Below are 19,663 nucleotides of genomic sequence, written 5' to 3'. Positions count from 1 at the left end.
TTTCTCATGTATTTAATCACAAATAATTAATGTAGATAAAGAAAAACTATTGAATCTAGAATGCGAAAAACAAATTTTATGCACATAAATTATATATGATTAATTACATATAATCACATGTGATTAAATACATATAATCACATATGATTAAATACAAGAGAACAATTATTGAGTCGAAAAACCGAAAGCAAATATTGTCTATATAAATCATATGTGATTATATATATTTAATCATATACGGTGTATGTGGACAATATTCAATTTTCACGTTTTCGATTCAATAGTTGGTCTCTTGTATTTAATCACATATGATTATATGTATTTAATCATAGATGATTAATGTGGACAAAGATTTGTTTTTGTTGGTGATTTGTTATCATCAATATTATTTAAGTGTAATGAGATTACTTTGTTGACCAAAAGTGATCTTGATAAATATTAAACAATTAAAAAGGTGTGGAGTACACGCTTGTTTAAGTTTGATCAAGTTTCCAAATACACTGTCATTTAGGGGCGAAGCCCCTAAACGAACGGGGGTCCGGAGGCAGCGCGCCTAGAAGCGGGGTCCAAGGGGCGGCAGCCCCTAACGGGGTCCAAAGGGCAGAGCCCCTGCTTTTATTTGAACTTACTTCATATATATATATATATATATATATATATATATATATATATATATATATATATATACGATTTATGCGGAGAATATTGACATTCGTATCGACTCAATAATTTTTCTCATGTATTTAATCACATATTATTAATGTGGATAAAGAAAAGCTATTGAATCTAGAACGCGAAAAGCAACTTTGTGCACATAAATCATATATGATTAATTACATATAATCACATGTGATTAAATACATGAGAACAATTATTGAGTCGAAAAACCGAAAACAAATACTATCCATATAAATCATATGTGATTATATGTATTTAATCATATATGATGTATGTGGACAATATTCAATTTTCACGTTTTCGATTCAATAGTTGGTCTCTTGTATTACTCACATATAATTATATGTATTTAATCACAAATGATTAATGTGGAGAAAGATTTGTTTTTGTTTGTGATTTGTTATCATCAATATTATTTAAGTGTAATTGTAATACTTTGTTGACCAAAAGTGATATTGATAAATATTAAACAAGTAAGGAAGATGTGGAGTACACACTTGTTTAAGTTTGATCAAGTTTCAAAGTACACTGTCATTTAAGGGCGAAACCCTAAACGAACGGGAGTCCGAGGGCAGCGCCCCTTGGAGCGGGGTCCAAGGGGCAGAACCTCTGTTTTTATGTGAACTTACTTCATATATATATATATATATATATATATATATATATATATATATATATATATATATATATATATATATATATTTCTAATCACATTATCAAAGTGTTCATTTAAGATTTATTTTTCTATAAATTTTCAATCCGCTTTCAATGAATAAAACTTCTTTCTTTTTCTTTGTGAGATGTAACAAGACTGATCAAGGTGCGTCAAGTCCCAAGTTTTTTACAAAACACGATTTTTTTTTTTTTTCTGATCGAACATGAAATTGTTGAGTTTTCGTTAACCTTTTTGTTATTAGTTGTTGAAATAGTTGTTTTAAAGTTTGATTTATTTTAAATAAATTTATATTTATGTGATTTCTTAAGTCGGGTTTTGAAAAACAACATAACTCGACATGACTTATAAAATTTGAAGTTTGACCTTGTCGCCACATCATGTATCATGCCTAGGGGTGTAAATGAGTCGAGTCGAGCCCGAGCCTGACCAAGCTCGAGCTCGGCTCGTGAACAATTTAGTGAGCTCGTAAGCCTAATCGAGCCTAAACGAGCCTTTATGTGTGTGTGTTTTTATATATATATATATATATATATATATATATATATATATATATATATATATATATATATATATATATATATATATATATATATATATATGCTCGTTTAGGCTCGCGAACCCATTAATTGAAGCTCGGCTCGAGCTTGTTTAATAAACGAGCCTCATATTTAGGCTCGAGCTCGACTCAGACTCGTTTAATTCGATCTCGAGTTGAGCTTTTAACGAGTAGCTCGACTCACTTACACCCCTAATCATGCCACTTAGAACCTTGCTTATATTAGCCTAGAAATGAACTTCTTGACATAGTTGAGGGGCTATTCATGTAACTCCCCGCAATTATCTTTATAACAATATCAACTCCGTGGGAATTGTGGGATCTGATGCTAGCCAACACGAACGCTGATTCAGACTCCAAATTGAAACGTAAAATCGAATCCTTCTTTCTCCCTATTTTAATCGATTACTCTCCCCCAAAATTTTTAAACACTCTTCCATTTCTTTCCACGAATCAACCATGTCTCAGGTACTTAATTCTCTCTATTTCCCCTCGTTTTATTCTGCATGAACAACAAGCTCGTCTGAAGTTGTTGATTTGAAAAACAAGTTTGAACTTTGATATCTTGAAACTGTTCTCGAAACTCCTTTCTGTTTTATTTTCGATAAACCTTTTCTTATTTTGAGTTTACCCTGGTTGAATTTATGTATGTTGAAGAATGGATTGATAATTTCATTGTCATCGCTCATCAGCTACAACTAATCTTGCTAACAATGATCAAGTACGATCATGTGGTAGATTTCTTTGAAACGATCAAACACACACACACACACACTATGCTACCATGTTAGTGACGAGTCTCCACACAAAAGTTGATTTCAATTTCACGACGTACATGTTTTGATGTAGTCGAATAATTAACAAGTAAAAGTTTTAGTTTGAATTTGTTCATTTCCATCTTGAAAAAATGTTCCAACCTATATTTTTGTACCACATTCTATAAATTGCAAATTTGATATTTGGGTTCAAATTTTAGACCGTCGTTCTCAAGGTTGCCATGTCATGTGGAGGCTGTGCTGGTGCCGTGAAGAGGGTTCTCACCAACATGGAAGGTTTGTAGTTCATCTTTTTAATTCATGCATGATTGTTCTTTACCTGTAGAAAGTTAGTGGGTATTGCTTTTTATGAAGTCAGAATATCTTTTGGTCGAAAAAATGGGTTGACATTGACATATGAATCCGATTCCATTTACTGAGGATCAGATCCTTTTTATCTCTTAGAACACAGGAATTCTGAGTTGTGTGAAGCACAAAGTTTTAGCTTTCTTTATCAGAATCTATTTTCCGATTTCAGAAGCAATTATAAATATATGAAAATGTTCGTTTAATTAGGGGTGGAAACTTTTGACATTGATCTGGAGCACAAAAAGGTTACAGTGAAAGGAAACGTAGAGCCAGATCTAGTTTTTCAAACAGTTTCCAAGACAGGGAAGAAGACGGAGTTTTGGCCAACAGAAGAAGCGTCGTCATGTTGTGGAGGGAAGAAATCAGAGGAAGCTGTTGTTGCTGCACCATCTAGTGAAGCCGGAGAAACGGTGGAACCTGTCCCTGTGGCGGCAACACCATCTTGTGTCGCCGGAAAACCAATTAGTGAAGCTGCAAAACCGGTGGAGCCTGTTATTGCACCATCTGCTGAGGTGGAGAAACCGGTGGAACCGGTTGAAAAGCCAGTTGAACCTGTTGTTGTTTGATCTTTTTTATAAGGGTTTGGGGTATTGTTGGTTTTAATATGTTCGTAGTTGTGTGGGTTGTTTGTGTAAGTTTGAAGCTTGTTATTGTAAAATTTAGCCATTGGAATAAATCTTGGCATTACAATAAATAAAGAACATGATGGCATGTGATAATATCGATAAAATAAATTAAAACTAGGTTTTTTTTGGACCAGACAGTGGTCAGGACTCAGGTCAGTCCTCAAACAGGCCTTTATAAGACTATATTAACTATTTAACTAAAGATTGGAACGGAAGTAGACTGGGCTCTATTGGACTGGTAGATGGGCAGACGCCAAAGCTCTTTGGAAACGTGCTTTTTTACTCTCCAACTTCTTGTATTTTTGTAATATTGATTTTCGGACGGTTTGTTTTTGTTTTCAATTTTTATCATTGGGCTTTTTATTTTGTATTTTTGTTTTTTTATTTGGTTTCTCTTTTTGTGATTTTGTGAGTTGTTTGTATATACTTTTTTTTTGTCCTTTTCTTTTTCATTTTATTTAAGTTTCCTTCTTTATAATGGATTTTTCTCAATAAAAAAATTATATGTTTTTGTCAAACTGTTATAAGGTTTGTGACATTTTCCTTTTTAATTCACAACCCAATCAAACCTAATTTTCTATTAAAAACTAATTTCTTTTTCTTCCACATCAATAACTCAATTAAACTCAAATCTTTTTTCATTAACAATCCAAACCAATCTAATTTCATATTAAAAAATATATCAATATTGATATCATTTTGTAAAGAAAAATTAATCACGAATTTTATAATATTTATTTATTTATTTACTTAAAAGAAAAGACAAACTAACAAGATTAGATTTAATTGCAAAAGTTAATTTAACTCAACTAATAAATGATGGTTGTGAATAAAGCCTAGGTCACCAAAAAAAATTTAGTTTGATTTTTTTTTAATTTAAAATTGGTGAGCCGCTCACCCAAATCACCCCAAATGGGGTAGTCTAATTTTTTCCTTCGTTTCCTTCCGATTCATTTATCCTATTGTCACATCAGCTCCACATCATATTTTCTTTCTCATATCTATTTCATCTTTCCCAACCTACAATACATGAAACCCTATCTTTTTCAACTTACTAAATCCATTAAATAAAAAAAATACAAAACAACTTTAATATAAGTCTTAAAGCACATGGTACAAGAGAGAGAGAGAGAGTGTGTGTGTGTGTGTGTGTGTGTGTGAAACCACAAAAACAACCCACCACTCTCAACCCTCCCAACATACTAAGGAGGGAGTGGTGTCTAGGATGTACCAGGGGTACCTCTCCATCTTTTTGCCATGACTTCATCCCTCCTTATAAACTAAGAATGGCAATGGGGCGGACAGAGTATCACATCCCCAATCCAAACATGACAATTTGTTAAGATTCTCGTCTCGATACCGACGAGTATTTTATCGTAGTTGAAACTTTCCCTGAAACTAACCCTAAACTCAAAACCCGATGTGTTCCCATATTTTTGCGATGACTTCATCCCCCCTTATAAACTAAAAATGGTAATAGGGCGAGGCAGGGTATCACATCCCTAAACCAGACATAATTTTCTTTCTCATCCTCGTCCCAATACTGACAAGTATCTTATCGTGGCTAAAACTTTCCCCGAACCCAACCCTAAACTTGAAACCCTATGATCCCCAAAAAGCCACCCAAAACCCAAAATTTATGTAACATCCCGAAATGTCAAGAGTAGAGTTGAAAGGCTAAAAGAGTAAATTGGGAAAGAGTGACTCAGCGAGTCCATGGGCGGACTCGGCGAGTAGAGTCGCGACTTGGTCGCGTGTTAAGTAGTCGACTCGGCGAGTCAGTAAGATGGACTCGGCGAGTAGGCGCTGAGTGGAGAAAACCCTAATTCTCGGGGTTGAGCCCTATATAAAGAACATAACATCCATTTCCCCAGCCTCTTTACTCATCCTCAAGTCCAGAAACCCTAATCTTCGTATGTGAGTGGATCAAATTGCATTTGGGAGCTTGGAGAAGCAATTGTTGAGGAAATCTTGAAGGGTAGGAGGCTTGGAGCAAGGGGCTTTGCTTGGATTCGAGTTCCATTGCAGTTGGGGTGTTCTTTTGAGGTAATATCTCGTCCTTGGGCTGTTGTTCTTATGGATTCATCATTATGGGGTTTGTGGGGAGTTTATCTTTTGGTGTTTTGGACTTTAGAGGTTAGATCTGAGGTTACTACCTCAGATCTGGAATGGAGAAGGGTTGGAATGCCTGAAAGTCCCTGTGTTTGAGTGTGTAGAGAAGCTATCATGTCCCAAACCCTAGCCCTAAAGTGTTAAAGGCCTAGATCTCTTTGGATTCATGTAAAGTTTGCCACTTTACGTGATGGATGGGTTGTAGAAGGCTAGATCTATGTTTTGGATCAATTGCATGGCCTGGAGTGCTTCTGTATGGATTCAGACCGGTGGTACCCGGCGAGTCACATGGGTGGACTCGACGAGTTGCTTGAAAACGAGCTGGAACTCGACGAGTTGGAAGAACAACTCGGCGAGTTGGATGAAGATGGCCTGGAACTCGGCGAGTTGTATGAACAACTTGGCGAGTAGGTTGAAAATAGTCTTAGACTCGACGAGTCTTTTCGAAGAGTCCCAATATTTTCTGGTTGAGTCGAGAATCGGCGAGTCAAGGGATGACTCGGTGAGTTGTGGGCGAGTGGACTCAGAGTTGTTGGACTCGACGAGTCTCGGGGTGACTCGGCGAGTTAGGTCGCGGATTGAGGGAAGTTCTGAGCTTGGGTACTCGGCGAGTCATCGGGTTGACTCGGCGAGTAGAGTCAGTCAGGGGTTGACTTTGACCTTGTCTTTGACCAAGGGTTGACCAGTGGTTTCCAGGGGCATTTTGGTAATTATTGGTTATTGTTTTGAGTTCAGTGCTTTGTTGTTGTTCAGTGGAGGAGTTCGTGTCAGTGGTTGGAGCAGCTTGGGTTATCTGTTCAGTCGGCAGTATCGAGGTGAGTTATCCTCACTATATCGATAGGGTCTACGGCACCAAGGTCGGCTCTTTATCGGATGGAAATCCGGATAGTTGTCTGTTATGGTATTGCTTGATATGGGCCGGAAGGCATTATGTTATGGGCCGGAATGCATTCTATGTTATGTGGACCGGAAGGTCATGGCCTGGAAAGGCGTATGTGCGTAAGTAGTATTTTGGCTGAGACGTAGGGAGATGCTATGCTAGTGACCTGTTAGGTCGGTATCCTGGTTAGGATGATGATATGTTATGTGATCTGTTTGATCTGCTTGTTGACTGTGAATTGCTATATGATTGTATGTATATGTGCACATGGTTGTTTGGACTGGAGTTGGGTTGAGGCGGGTCCTGCTTTGTGCTGTAGGCCAAGATACCCAGGGCGGACCGGTTGTTCCGAAGGCCCAGCGAGCGGTCCAGATAGGCTGTAGGCCCCAAGAGGGCGGACCAGACGTGCCGAGGCTCGGAGAGTGGACCAGGCCGACTGAAGGCCCGGTGCGGGCGGACCAGTCATACTGTAGACTCAGAGAGTGGACCAGGTGGATTGAAGGCCCGGTGCGGGCGGACCAATCACACTGCAGACTCGATGTATGTGGTTAGATTCGAAGAGTGGACTAGGTGGATTGAAGGCCCAGTGCGGGCGGACCAATCACACTGTAGACTCGAGGTTTATGGCTAGACTTAGAGGGTGGACCAGGTGGACTGTAGGCCGGTGCGGCGGACCAGTCACACAGTAGACCCGATGTGCATGGCTGTTCTGTGATCAGATATGTTGTGGCATGTTATGCGTGTATGATATAAGTGGTTGGTATTTTGGGGATATCTCACTAAGCTTTCGGGCTTACAGTTGTGGTTTTATGTTTTTTAGGTTCTTCAGGAGACCGTGGCAAGGCGAAGGTGTGATCGTACCGCTCCTCATGATTTTGTAGTAATGTGATTCTGGGAATACGCTAAATGTTTTGTATTAAAAACCTTTTTGTAATGATTTAGTGGAATCGAGTTGTTTTTGAAAAATTTAAAATTGGTTGTATTTTTCGGTCGTTACAATTTATGCCTAAAATATGAACTTGATTGGAAAAATCTACAATGGAACAATGAGAAATTAAAACCTTAGATAGGCTTACAACACCAAGTAAGTTCATAACATTATTCAATTACATTGAAATTAGTAATAGTCTTAATATTGGAACAAAAAGCAACAAACACCAAGTACAAAATATGAAAACTAAATGCATCATAATAGTACATGACATTTAAATATTAAAACAAACTCAAAATCAAACCAAATCATTCAAACTAGTTGTCACGCTTTTTTTAGTGTCTTCCTTTAAAGTGTTTAACAAACTTAAACTTGAAACAAAACAACCAAACTATATAAAAGTAATATTCTTATTAGTGTAATTTTACATCTTCCACATTATAATCAAATTCAAAAAAATGACAATATGTCTCGGTATCTTCTGAACAAGTTAAAAACAATTTAACAATTTAACAATTGTTAAAAACAATTTAACAAAAGTATTATTAATATGAAAAAATGATTCGTATAATTAATATAAAATAGTATATTACCTCAAATTTCATTCACCGACTAACTTTGAGACTCATTAAATCCTTTAATGTCTTCCCATGAAGTCGACTACGATGAGGAGTTACCAATTTTCCATTAAAGCAACAAGTTGATTCAGCCGCAATTTTGGAAACATGAATATCTAATATATCTTTAGCTATCTTTTGGAGTGTTGGCTATATAAACCTATTTGTTTTCCACTATACCTAAAAATCAATCACAAATGATGGAAAATGATCTGTAAGTGTTTGGATCAAGTAAAAAGGGAAAACCATGAAAAACTTCGAAAATAGAGTTTTAGGTCATTCGATATGGTTCACATGAAAGACCTTAAAGAGTATATGGGTGACCATTATATCAAGGATAAGAAAGATAAGATGGTATGGTCTATAGTATAGACCATACCATCTTATCTTTCTTATCCTTGATATAATGGTCACCTATATAGTTTGTAAGATCTTTCATGATACCATATCGAAGACCTAAAACTCCATTTTAGAAGTTTTTCAAGGTTTTCCTTTTTTACTTAATCCAAACACTTAAAGATCATTTCCATCATTTGAGATTGAGTCATGGAATTGAAATCTTCGTTCTAGCATTAAACATGTAACACCCGATTCTCAATACATAACTTTATTTAATTAAATTTATTGTTTATTTTCATAATATTTTTGTTTTGAAGAAAAAGGGATTTGTTTGAGTAAAAACTTAGACCGACTTTGCAAGAAAACTTTTTTAGGAGTGTTTATTATCATTATGGTATTTTATGAGGGGCTAAAATGGAAAATATGGGATAAGCCCATACTGTCCAGAGTTTGAGAGTGTTTGTCGGCCCTCTCCCTTTTTTATGTGGCAACCTTTCTTTTTAGTAGGTCGATTCCTAGTATTAAAAAAAACAAGACAAAACATGAAGCATGTGTGGTGTTTTTCTTGGCGGACGAAGTAGGGTGAAACTAGAGAAGAAGGAGGTTGCTTGATCGAAAAGTGGAAAAGGGAGGAGAGGGAAGGTTGTGATCGTCTTTGAAGGGAGTAAAGACGTTGGGTGGTGAAACTCCTAGCAAAGTAAGTTCCAAATTAATCCAACTCCTCCTTCTTTCTCCTCATTCGAAAATCACCACTACCACCTTGGTAGTGGCCACCACCGCCGACCACCACTTCCATGGTGGCAGTGGTTGGTATCCATGTTTGCTGAAAGTTTAGGGGGTGTTTGGGGTTGTTAGGGGGTGCAAAACCCTAACCCTAGTTAGTGGGTTTACTATCACAACACCGTACTTTGTTTCCCCCAAAAGCAATGAACTTTGGAGTGTGTGATTGGAATTTTTATTGGCATTTTGACTTAATGGGTTATCACTTCTGTAAAGGATTTATTTCCATAGAATAACCCCCTTTGGACTGGGTCTTAATGGGTTAAGAAGTAAATTAACCCTAATTTATACAAAGTTTGAAATGTTGAAAAGTGACGAATTTGTCCATGTCTTGTAAAAATCAAAGAAACATCATTGGACATCAATTTGGGTTGAGACCAGTGCCTAGAGTTTTGTATTGGAGTCTACTATTTTTCATGCATTTTAAATAAAAATAAGAAATGCCTAACTAGGATGAAATCGACCATTTACCTAGATTGGTCCGAAATGAGCTATTTTGCAAGGTAGTTTTGTAAAATTCACCATAAATTGTATTAAATTTGTATGGATTTAAATCCAAGGAGCCAATCTACCTACATAATAAATAGTTTTGAAAAATAAAGTTTTTAAGGAGGTAAAAACAGGTCTCGAACATACCATAACGTTCATGTAAAAATCTAGAAATTTGACCCATGAGCCATTTGTATTTTGGGGTATAAAATAACCATAACTTAACTATATTTGCCTATTATTAGGAAGCATGAAGGTTGAACTAGTGTAACGGGGTGTTTTGGCTACTTTGATGGGTGCTTGGCTATTAGAGTTGAGTTCCTCACTTAATAACCTTAGGTTATTATATGTCTACTGTTAGGTTGGTTGAGACTAGTAACTATATGATTGATAGTTAATGTGATACTTATGGTATGAATTATGTTTGATGATTGATAGTTAATGTGATACTTATGGTATGAATTATGTTTGATGTTCTTATTTGTTATGTGGACTGTATATACATGATATGTTTGGGGTCAAAGGTTGAAAGGCCGAGCCGATTGATTGGAGGCCTTGTGTTGAGTCAAACTGGCTGAAGGCCATCATGCTGAGTCAAGAGGACCGAAGACGAAAATGCTGAGTCTGTGGACCAAAGGTAGTAAGGTCTGGTCCTTATTTAGGTGTTATTCAAGATGTGTTTGGTAGATGACATTTTATGCATCTTTTAGGGAAATTTTTATTAGCCTTTAGCATCATATTACACATTTGCATGTCATTAGTTCAAATAATGTTCATCTCATGCCTTTTGTCAAGATTAATTTGAGTGGAGCAGTACTTTGGGAGCAACTGGATGCATATTTGGAGCCTAAATGGAGTTGGAACTGAAGAAGGATATTGAGGAATGACTTAGAATGCTTAAGTTGAAGCATCGCGTCCAAAACGTACCGAAAAGTCAAATCTACAATCGCGTTTTTGGACATCTACGTTCACATTTGTTGATTGAGGATTTGCATGGTCGAAAAAAGTCATTAGGAAGAAATATCACAAAATCTACATGTAATGTACCAAAAATTGTAAGGTAAAAATTTCAATTTTAATTCAAAGATAAACCCCATTTAACATATTCAATCATTCAAAAGTATAACAAAGTAAAAACAGTTATCAGAGTACAATCCCAAAATCATAAATTTGCGGAAACATGGGTGGATGTAGTGTAGTCACGTCGGCCCCTTCCCTTTTGTACCGAAAGTACCTACAACCATAAACAAAAAACCGTAAGTACAAAGCTTAGTAAGTTCCCTAAAATAACACATACCATACATAAAATATAGAATGTTATGTGTCAACCATAGTCTTGTCATTACGCCATGAGCCGCATCATGGTCTTTCCTCGCCAGGTTGGGGGCCAAAACCCTAGGTGTTATAGACAAGTGCCACGAGCCACTTCCCGGTCTTCCATGCAAGTATCACAAAAACAACTAGCATACTATATATATACAACTATATACTTATATGTCAGGTTTCGATCCCTGATCTTGCATACAATTTTCCACGAGCCACCTTTGGGTCTTTCATATAAATGAAAAGGGCCACCCCTGGTCTTCCTATATAATATAAGCCAATGGGCCGACATTGGTGACTCACCTGAATCACAAATCCAACTTCAGCTAACTGCTCTCATGCCAAAAGACGGGTGCTCAGAACCGCCTATCAATCCACACAAGGTAAAGCCTAAGTCTACCTACCAAAAATATAATCTTGACCCAAAAGTCAAACCAAATAAAAAGTCAACGACCAAAGTCAACAGTCAACATACCAACAGCTGACCCTCACGTCGTGACCAGTCCTTGGTCACGTCGTGAGAATACACTCATACATATTCCAGATCGAACTCACACCACTCAGCAACTCGGCCGAAACGACTCAAAAGTAGTCCTCATGACGTGAGCCTTACTTGGTCACATCGTGAGCTTCAAATGATTAAGTTTCTGCGGGGAAAAACCATTATCACGTCGTGAGACTCCCTGTGTCACGTCGTGAGCACAGTCTGATGATATATCCTAATGTTATGAGTCCTTAATCCATTAAGTCTTTGACCCCAACTCTTTCAAAAGCTAAAGAGGGCTCCAAAGGTCCATAAAAATAATTACCTGATGGACATGCATGCCGTATGCATGTCCTAAACCCACCTTAGATCAAAATGACAATAAATGGCCCCAAACTCATGCAAGATTCATAAATCACAACTAAACTTCAGATCCATAACATATGATGCTCAAGAGACCCTTAGAGGCCATAAAGTTGCCAACTTTAGGGATCTCCTACATGCAAACTTCCACAATCATGAAGGAAAAGGGACAAGAACCTAGATCTAGTAACTTAAACTTATAAAGGTTGAATCTTAGACACTTACAAAGGTCCAAAATGTGTACAAGACGATTCATGATGATTATGATGAAGCCTCCTTGTTGGACCAACACTCTAGAACGTCTTCTCTTTCTTCTAGCCAATAAAACACCAAGATTGATGCAAAACCACCAAAAGGGATTAGGGTTAGGGTTTTCTGAGTTGGAGGGAGGTGGAGGCTGAGAAATGAACCCTAAAACCGAGTTAAGGGGGCTTAAATACGTGGGAAATCCTAAAAGTTTGTGGGCTTGGGCTGTAGCGATCCTCATGTTATGAGTTCTTATTGCTCACGTTATGAGCTCAGTGTATATACAATTTCTTCATTAATTGCTCCTCATGACGTAACCCTTCTATGGCTCACGTTGTGAGCCTTGATTTTACCCAAAAACCAAGCCTTTGACTCCTTGAAACCCTGATTCAACTCTTCAAGGAAAACGGGTGTTACAACTCTCCTCCACTTAAACTATTTTTCATCCTCGAAATCACTCCTTACTACCTTCCAGAAACGCCAGACAGTCTGGAAACTTCTTCAAAAATCTCGATACGGACAAATGAACCAACTCAAGCATACAAGAGCATTCCAAAACTGTAACCGAACCCAGCCTTAGTAGGGCACTCAAATCCTAATGATGAACGGATCCTTACTTCACAAGTGTTCACCCCTGAAGTATAACGATTACTACTCTGCCCGAAATCTAAAATCCTAAAACCATGTCTGCCTTCCTGACAGATAGACCACTCTGAATCACTGACAATATAACTCCACTTCATATTCCAAACTGATCATAACTCTTCCAACCCTTGATTTTCCTGTAGTTTCAATCGGGAAACAGAATCACTATCCATTCATTGTTGCCGAAAACCTTTCACTTGATAAAAGGCTTAGATAATCCTTTGAGTAAAAGACTCTTCCCTACAACGGTTAGACTCAGATGAGAGCTACGTAGTAGGGTCAAATCAATTACTTTGAGATTATTTAGCCCATGCAACAAGTGACTTAACATATCCATTTAATCACAAGGCAACTCCTAACATGAGTCCCAAACACTAGCACCACCTCAGGCTCATCTTGATGTCCCATAATTACATTTCTTTTGCAGTCGAGGCCTCCCTGGTCTCATACTTACCTACCAAATGACCGATATATCGAATTTCCAACCGGTTGCTGAGGTTAATAACCTCACACAATCGCACCATGCAACCTCTGAACCAGGGTCTTACCTGGAAAGCGTTGTCCTAGCTTACTTGCCATCATGGCCCTAACAACCCTCCAGATCCACCGAACATAACCAACCATAAACCTGATGCAACCAAATCCACTTGCTAATACTGAATTCTACATGCCTAGCTGTAGTCTTATATTTCAACCGGCCTCATATGTCCCACAGCCTTCCTTAATTCCATGAATGATGTGGCTTTCCCACATTCTCATGACCTGACCTGCCATGGTCTAATCCCACCTAGAGGAACTATGGGTCAATCATAGACATACCAAGCCCTCACAGCTGCTCAAGAACCAAGTGAATGCTACGGGCCGCCATGCAGTTTTACAACACTACCACACTACCTGCCAACCTAGTGAATGTTACGGCCACCCGTGTAGTCTTACAGCACTCCTATACTATATGCTAATCTAGTGAATGCTACGGTCACCCGCAATCTTACAACACTTCCATACTACCTGCCAATCTAGTGAATGCTACGGTCACCCTGTAGTCTTACAACACTCCTATATTGTCATGGTCACCACCCATGGTCTTGCCGCTCATCTACCATAATCATCCTAAGTCGAACCTGCATTTGACTATATCCCAACCAGGTGTTCGAGTTATGCTTCGAACCCCAAATCCTTAATCAAACAAAAACATGCGGAGAGGCTCTAACAAAATCCTCAACCCGAATCCATCCACATGCCCACCATGCATCACTACAAATGTGAAATGAAACCTTTGTTGGATTAATGTCTAAGTCCATAACTATATTTGGTATGTACTTGACCCGACCCGACATGGTTCATTTGCGTTGCACTTCACCGACACAATTTATATGGATAGTCTTTTGAGAATAGTATATTTATGATTTATATTAATATATTATAAGATCTAATATATTAATATGGAATCATATTATTTAATTAGTATTGATCAAGACTTAATTTAGAATTAATTAAGTGATCAAAATGAACTAATTAAATATGGACTCTTGTATATATGGAATGGGCCAAGTTCATTTAGGTTGGGCTCAGCTTTCATGGATAGTCCATGGAGTGTTTAACCCATGGATCATATGAAATGAAAGGTCATGGGTTTAACCCTAGTATCCATACTATATAAAGATGTCCTTGGTTGGTGAAATTGGCACTTGTGTGGGTACACAAAGAAGGGCTAACCGATTTCACTAGAGAGAACAAAAGTATCAATATTCTCAAAGTATTCCAAGGTGTTTTGGTGATTTGTGATTCCATTTGAGGCTTCCACACTGTTGAGGCTAAGCTCTTAAAGCTTGAAGACATCAAGCTACATCAAAAGGTATGTCATCTAACTAGTACTTTGTAGTATAAGAACATCATAATATGCTAGTTAGGATTAAAGCCTTGGAATGTTCTTATTTGCATGTATAATAGAGAAAACATAGATCCAAGGTTTATAGGGTTGCATGTACACCATAGGAGTGTTAGAATGCTCAAAACCCATCAGTGGTATCAGAGCCTAGGCTTGTTTTCAATTATACTTGATGCAAATTGCTGAAAAATGCTGAAAAAGTCGAATTTCGGGCATTCTGGGCACTGGACTCGTCGAGTCCACTGATGAACTCGCCGAGTCCATGAGTAAAATCATCCTACTTGTCGAGTAGGTTCATGCACTCGACCTGTAGGAGCCCTAGACAGCATATATTCGACTTTTTTTTTGGCTAGAAATGGACTAGGAACATTACCCTAAGCTGTTTTTGGACTTATAAACTTATTTTTGATGTGGTAATGTTCATACTAATCCAATTTCAAAGATAATTATCAATAGATTCATGTTTTGTATTAGTTTAAGTGTTATGCTAATTACATGATAAAAGTTTGATTGAATTATCTTGTTCATATGAGTTGCTTAGATTAATAGATAAGTTAATTGAATAATTGTTTTCAATTCATTTTAATCTAAGAGATGATTCTAAAATGTGTTTGTGTAACTTGTCCTCAAGTTACTTGAAAGGTCACATTTAAGTTTCATAAAACTCTTAAAAGTTGGCAATGGTTACAAAAATGAAGAGTCTTGTATCATTGAATGGTTTTATGATTCCATAACTTGTCCTCAAGTTATGGAAGTTCAAGAGTCACTTCATTAAGAAATAAAATGTGTAACCTTAATAAATTCCATAAGTTATAAAATAAAGAAAAGTTAATTATTTTATTAGTTTAAAGTCTTCCATAACTTGTCCTCAAGTTATGGAACTTGAAGAGTTTTTTAATTAAAACTACTTTAAACACATAAGTTATGGAATAAGAAAAGTTTTGAAAGTTACAAAACTTGCCCTTAAGTTTTGGAATTTGAAAAGTTTTCTCGTATGAATACTTTAATTCCAAGTTAGCCCTTAGAGTTTTAAAAGTTAAAATTCAACCCTTATAGTTTATAATATTATAAGTTAATAATATATATATGTATAAGAGCAAGTCAGTCTTACCGTTAGTAGGCCTCATTCACGAAGCCGATCTATAAGGGAGGGTATAAGGTTACTGCCTATAAAATGACAGTTTAATGGGTGTCCACTCTCACCCACCGCTTCCTTGACCGGTGGAGGGCCGTTAGCCGAACGGGTAGGACAAGGACTATAATTCTCGCTTCATTAAAAGTATTAATGATAAATACTAAGCAACTAAACCTTTTATAAATACACAATCTTAGTTACTTAGGAAAATGTGAATAAGGTGCTAATCCATGAAATTACACTTTGCACTTTGTTTAAGGCGGTTAGTGGAGCGTGTGTGGTTAACCGGCACACTAACTCGTATTTAACAAGGTAGGCAAAGGGTAACTTAATGTTTATCATAGTATCGATGGAGCGTGTGTGGTTAACCGGCACATCGATTGAGGGGTAAACACTTAAGGGTACCAAGGAATTTGCATGGTTACTTCACACCTTGTTTTGTGATCCTCGGCATCCCAGTCACAAAACTTGAAGGGCACACTCGAGATTGAAACATGCCATTGAAAGTTCAATGAATCTCAAATATCTAGGAGTTTCAAATCTAATTAAAACCTAATAAATCATTTCGTTTATCTTGGTGGAAATTGGTGAATCGTCATTCACCTACCTTCAAATATTTTATAGCTTGGATTACGGCATCCCTCTTCCAAGTTATAAAATAGTCTGTTGGGTCCTAGCCTTATTTCATATTGGGTGTTATATTAAGGACTTTAAATCAACTATCTTGAATATCTCCCAAAAGATGTCTAGTTCAGACATCTATGATCTTCCCAAATATCTTGGAACTTCACTTCCTCCACCTCATTCAATTATTCTCCCTAACCCACAAGTTCAAGGTCACTCAAACCCTATTGGCAAGTCAAGGTCTAGGTGTGATCACATCTTGGAGATGAAGTCACATACTGATAAGCCGGGAGAGTTGGGTGTCAAAGTCTTGAGAAAGTTAGTGGTTCAATCACTTTCTAAGTCACATAGTGAGTTCCTTTGGGACTCCTATGAAATAGACTATGACAAGACCCTTAATGATCTTATCTATTTGCTTGGTGCTGCTAAATCAGAAATGATTTAGTGTACTAGTAAAGCAAATTTATTAGGAGATCAACTTCCTAAAACTTTATGGACAGGGATAATAGTGACACAGGAAATCCAGAAATGCATTCTCTTCCCAATGGAAAGGGATTGGCCATAGTAAACTTGGTTGACCAAATGGTAAAGAGAAAGGCTAAGTCTGAGATAGTCCCATGTACTATTACCTAAGGGTCCATATGTTTCTATTGCCAAAGGAAGGGACTTTGGTTATGAAGCTGCCAAACTTACCTAAGGATGATAAAGTCAATAAGTTTGACTTTATTTCAGGTAAAGTCCATTGTCTAACTCTATTAAGTTCCTACTTGGAGATTCTTATTACATGATGTGGCCGGGTCACATGTTGATATTTTAAGAATCAAATAAAAGTAAAGAAACTTAAAGGACGTATATGCTGATTCTGATCGCGAAGATGGATTTCAATCGCATGGTTCGGTGATCGGAATTTTGAGCACGTGCTTAAGAGTTATGATAGATTGCTTAGGAATAGATGACAACAAGTTTTCATATACATCTGCATTGTAAGGATTAGTTTTTCCGCAAAGTTTTAAAATAAAAGAAAAGTTTTTAATTTTATTTATTTTAGAATATCCTTACAATGGCATTTGTGAAAAAAAGATGTTGTTTATATGATTCCATTGATAGCGATATTGGAAATATGAATTTGATTCTTTCATTTGTGGTAGTGTCTAAATTTACAAAATAAGGAAAGATTCTCATCACCCAAGTTTCAGTTGGATAGAAACTTGGAATCATGCAAGTTGTATAGTATGATGAATGAGAACTTTCAAGTATTGGAAAATTAAGACTAATTACTTGTTCACATGGATGTGTGAGTCAAGTGAAGGACTAAGGGATCGAGTACACATTCTTGTGCACTGGTCCAGTTCACCACAAAAGATCGATAAGATTATTCGTCATAATTTACTAAAGCTCGGTAAATATGGTTATACTTACAAGCTTAAAGTGTAATTCTGAGACATTGGAAAAGGTTCCAATGTAAGGCAGAGCGAATAAGAAGAATCAAATTAGGCAGAAGGATAAAAGTTTCTCAAATCTGAAAAGATGGGAGAGTACTTTAGTATCAGTTTTATGATCATCTTAATGATTTAGAGACCTTATCACAATTCATCCTCTAAGTGCCTTCTTATAGCTAAGAAGAGGAGCTATGAATTGTTGAAGTGGTTAAATCAAGAAGATGATTCATACTTCGTTCCAAAAACAATTCTTAGAGGCATACTCCAAGATTGTAACTTGAGTGACATGTCTTAAAGAAGGTTTAAAACACTTGTCAAATGTAAGAGTAAAAGTTTTCTACTCTTATACATTTGAAATTGGTAAGTTGTGATGTTTTGGATAAAACAAAGACCAACTTAGGCAAATTTTGTGAAGTGTTTATCTTGATTAGAATCCACACTATCTCTTGAATAACTGACAAGAAAGTCTTATATGTCAAGAGGACAGTGGGAGTCTTAAAAGTATTGAAAGTCTCAAGAACTAATCAAGAATATAAAACCTAAAGTTCTTCACTAGCACACGACTTGAGGTTCATAACCTATCGTGTTGACATATTCTGTGCCCATTCCAATTAATGTTGGCTTTGCATATGAGTTCTTAGAGTTCTCAATTTGTTGCACAACAACTTGGAAGCAATGGCAGGCCCGTGAGCTGCCAGGTGGCAAGAAATTAAGATTGAGTTCAGTCCATATGAGTTTGGATTTGTCATTATCCTTGTCTTGTGACTATGGTTTTGACAGTTCACATTTATAAGAACACATACACTATTAAATCTAAGTGTCATAAGGTTTCTCTCCGATTCATGAAAATGATGGTGAGGAAACACTTTTACTAAGTAGATTTTAGCTAGATAGCAATTGTGATATTTGCATTCTCAAAGTCGTTAGTGGAGCGTGTGTGGTTTACCGGCACACTAACCTGGACTTATGAGAAGTGGCAAAGGTCTAAACAATCGAGACTATGATTACGACATCCCTTTTCATAGTTTTTAAAACTGTTTAGACACACAAGTGTGCTATCTAAGGCAAGATGTATGATTTTGATAAACTTTTATCAAAGCAATCTAGTATCAGAAATCTGAACTTTGGTAAGAAAGTCAACTAACTTCTGAGTACATGTCAAAGCTAGTGGGAGCATAAGTGTTATGCTAATAATCATCATGTTAGTGGGAACATGATAATTATGATAAAGGTTGCAAGTTAGCAATGTTAATTATAGAAAACAAAAGGTTTCAATTGGGACAAAAGTTGTTTTGCTATAATTAAGGGAGAGGAAATTATACTTCATCTCAAATCTAAAAGCTTAGATTGAGGTTTTAATCGTATTTAGTCAAGGATATATATATATATATATATATATATATATATATATATATATACATATGAATTTCATGTTGGAATGGCTCAACATAAGGAAATTTTGTATATGGGTCCATTATTTGCGTTCTAAAATTCGATTATGATTACGACATCCCTTTTCATAATCTGAATTATGAGAACTTGGCAAATTGAAATGGAAATAGTATAGCAAAAGACTGGTTTAGTCTTTATGTGAGACATCATGAATTGTGTCCCATATGCTTCGGATATAGGATCGATTACATGTGCTATATATTCATCATTTCTAAAATTTTCCAAATGCCTGGGGCATTAAGAAGGGAAAAGGTCT

The 19,663-nt window shown here is 36.7% G+C and overlaps 1 protein-coding gene across 1 annotated transcript; it reads left to right on the top strand.

Annotated features, from left to right (window-relative positions):
* Positions 1-2,227: 2,227 nt before the first annotated feature.
* On the top strand, positions 2,228-3,753 carry LOC145088088 (uncharacterized). The gene is made up of 3 exons (XM_079026294.1): positions 2,228-2,378; positions 2,887-2,962; positions 3,242-3,753. Exons 1-3 carry the CDS (start codon positions 2,370-2,372, stop codon positions 3,598-3,600), a joined length of 444 nt encoding a protein of 147 aa, XP_078882420.1. The 5' UTR covers positions 2,228-2,369; the 3' UTR covers positions 3,601-3,753.
* Positions 3,754-19,663: the final 15,910 nt, after the last annotated feature.

This window comes from Lactuca serriola, chromosome 2 (assembly GCF_051521515.1).
Source record: "Lactuca serriola cultivar US96UC23 chromosome 2, Lser_US96UC23_V15, whole genome shotgun sequence".
Classification (NCBI taxonomy): domain Eukaryota; kingdom Viridiplantae; phylum Streptophyta; class Magnoliopsida; order Asterales; family Asteraceae; genus Lactuca; species Lactuca serriola.
The sequence above is the reverse complement of the archived record's forward strand: the minus strand, read 5'-3'. Positions and strand labels throughout refer to the sequence as shown.

Excerpts from the sequence above, each read along its gene's own strand:
- LOC145088088 (XM_079026294.1), top strand. Across the intron at positions 2,963-3,241 it reads GGTTCTCACCAACATGGAAG|GGGTGGAAACTTTTGACATT; the intron begins GTTTGTAGTTCA and ends TCGTTTAATTAG.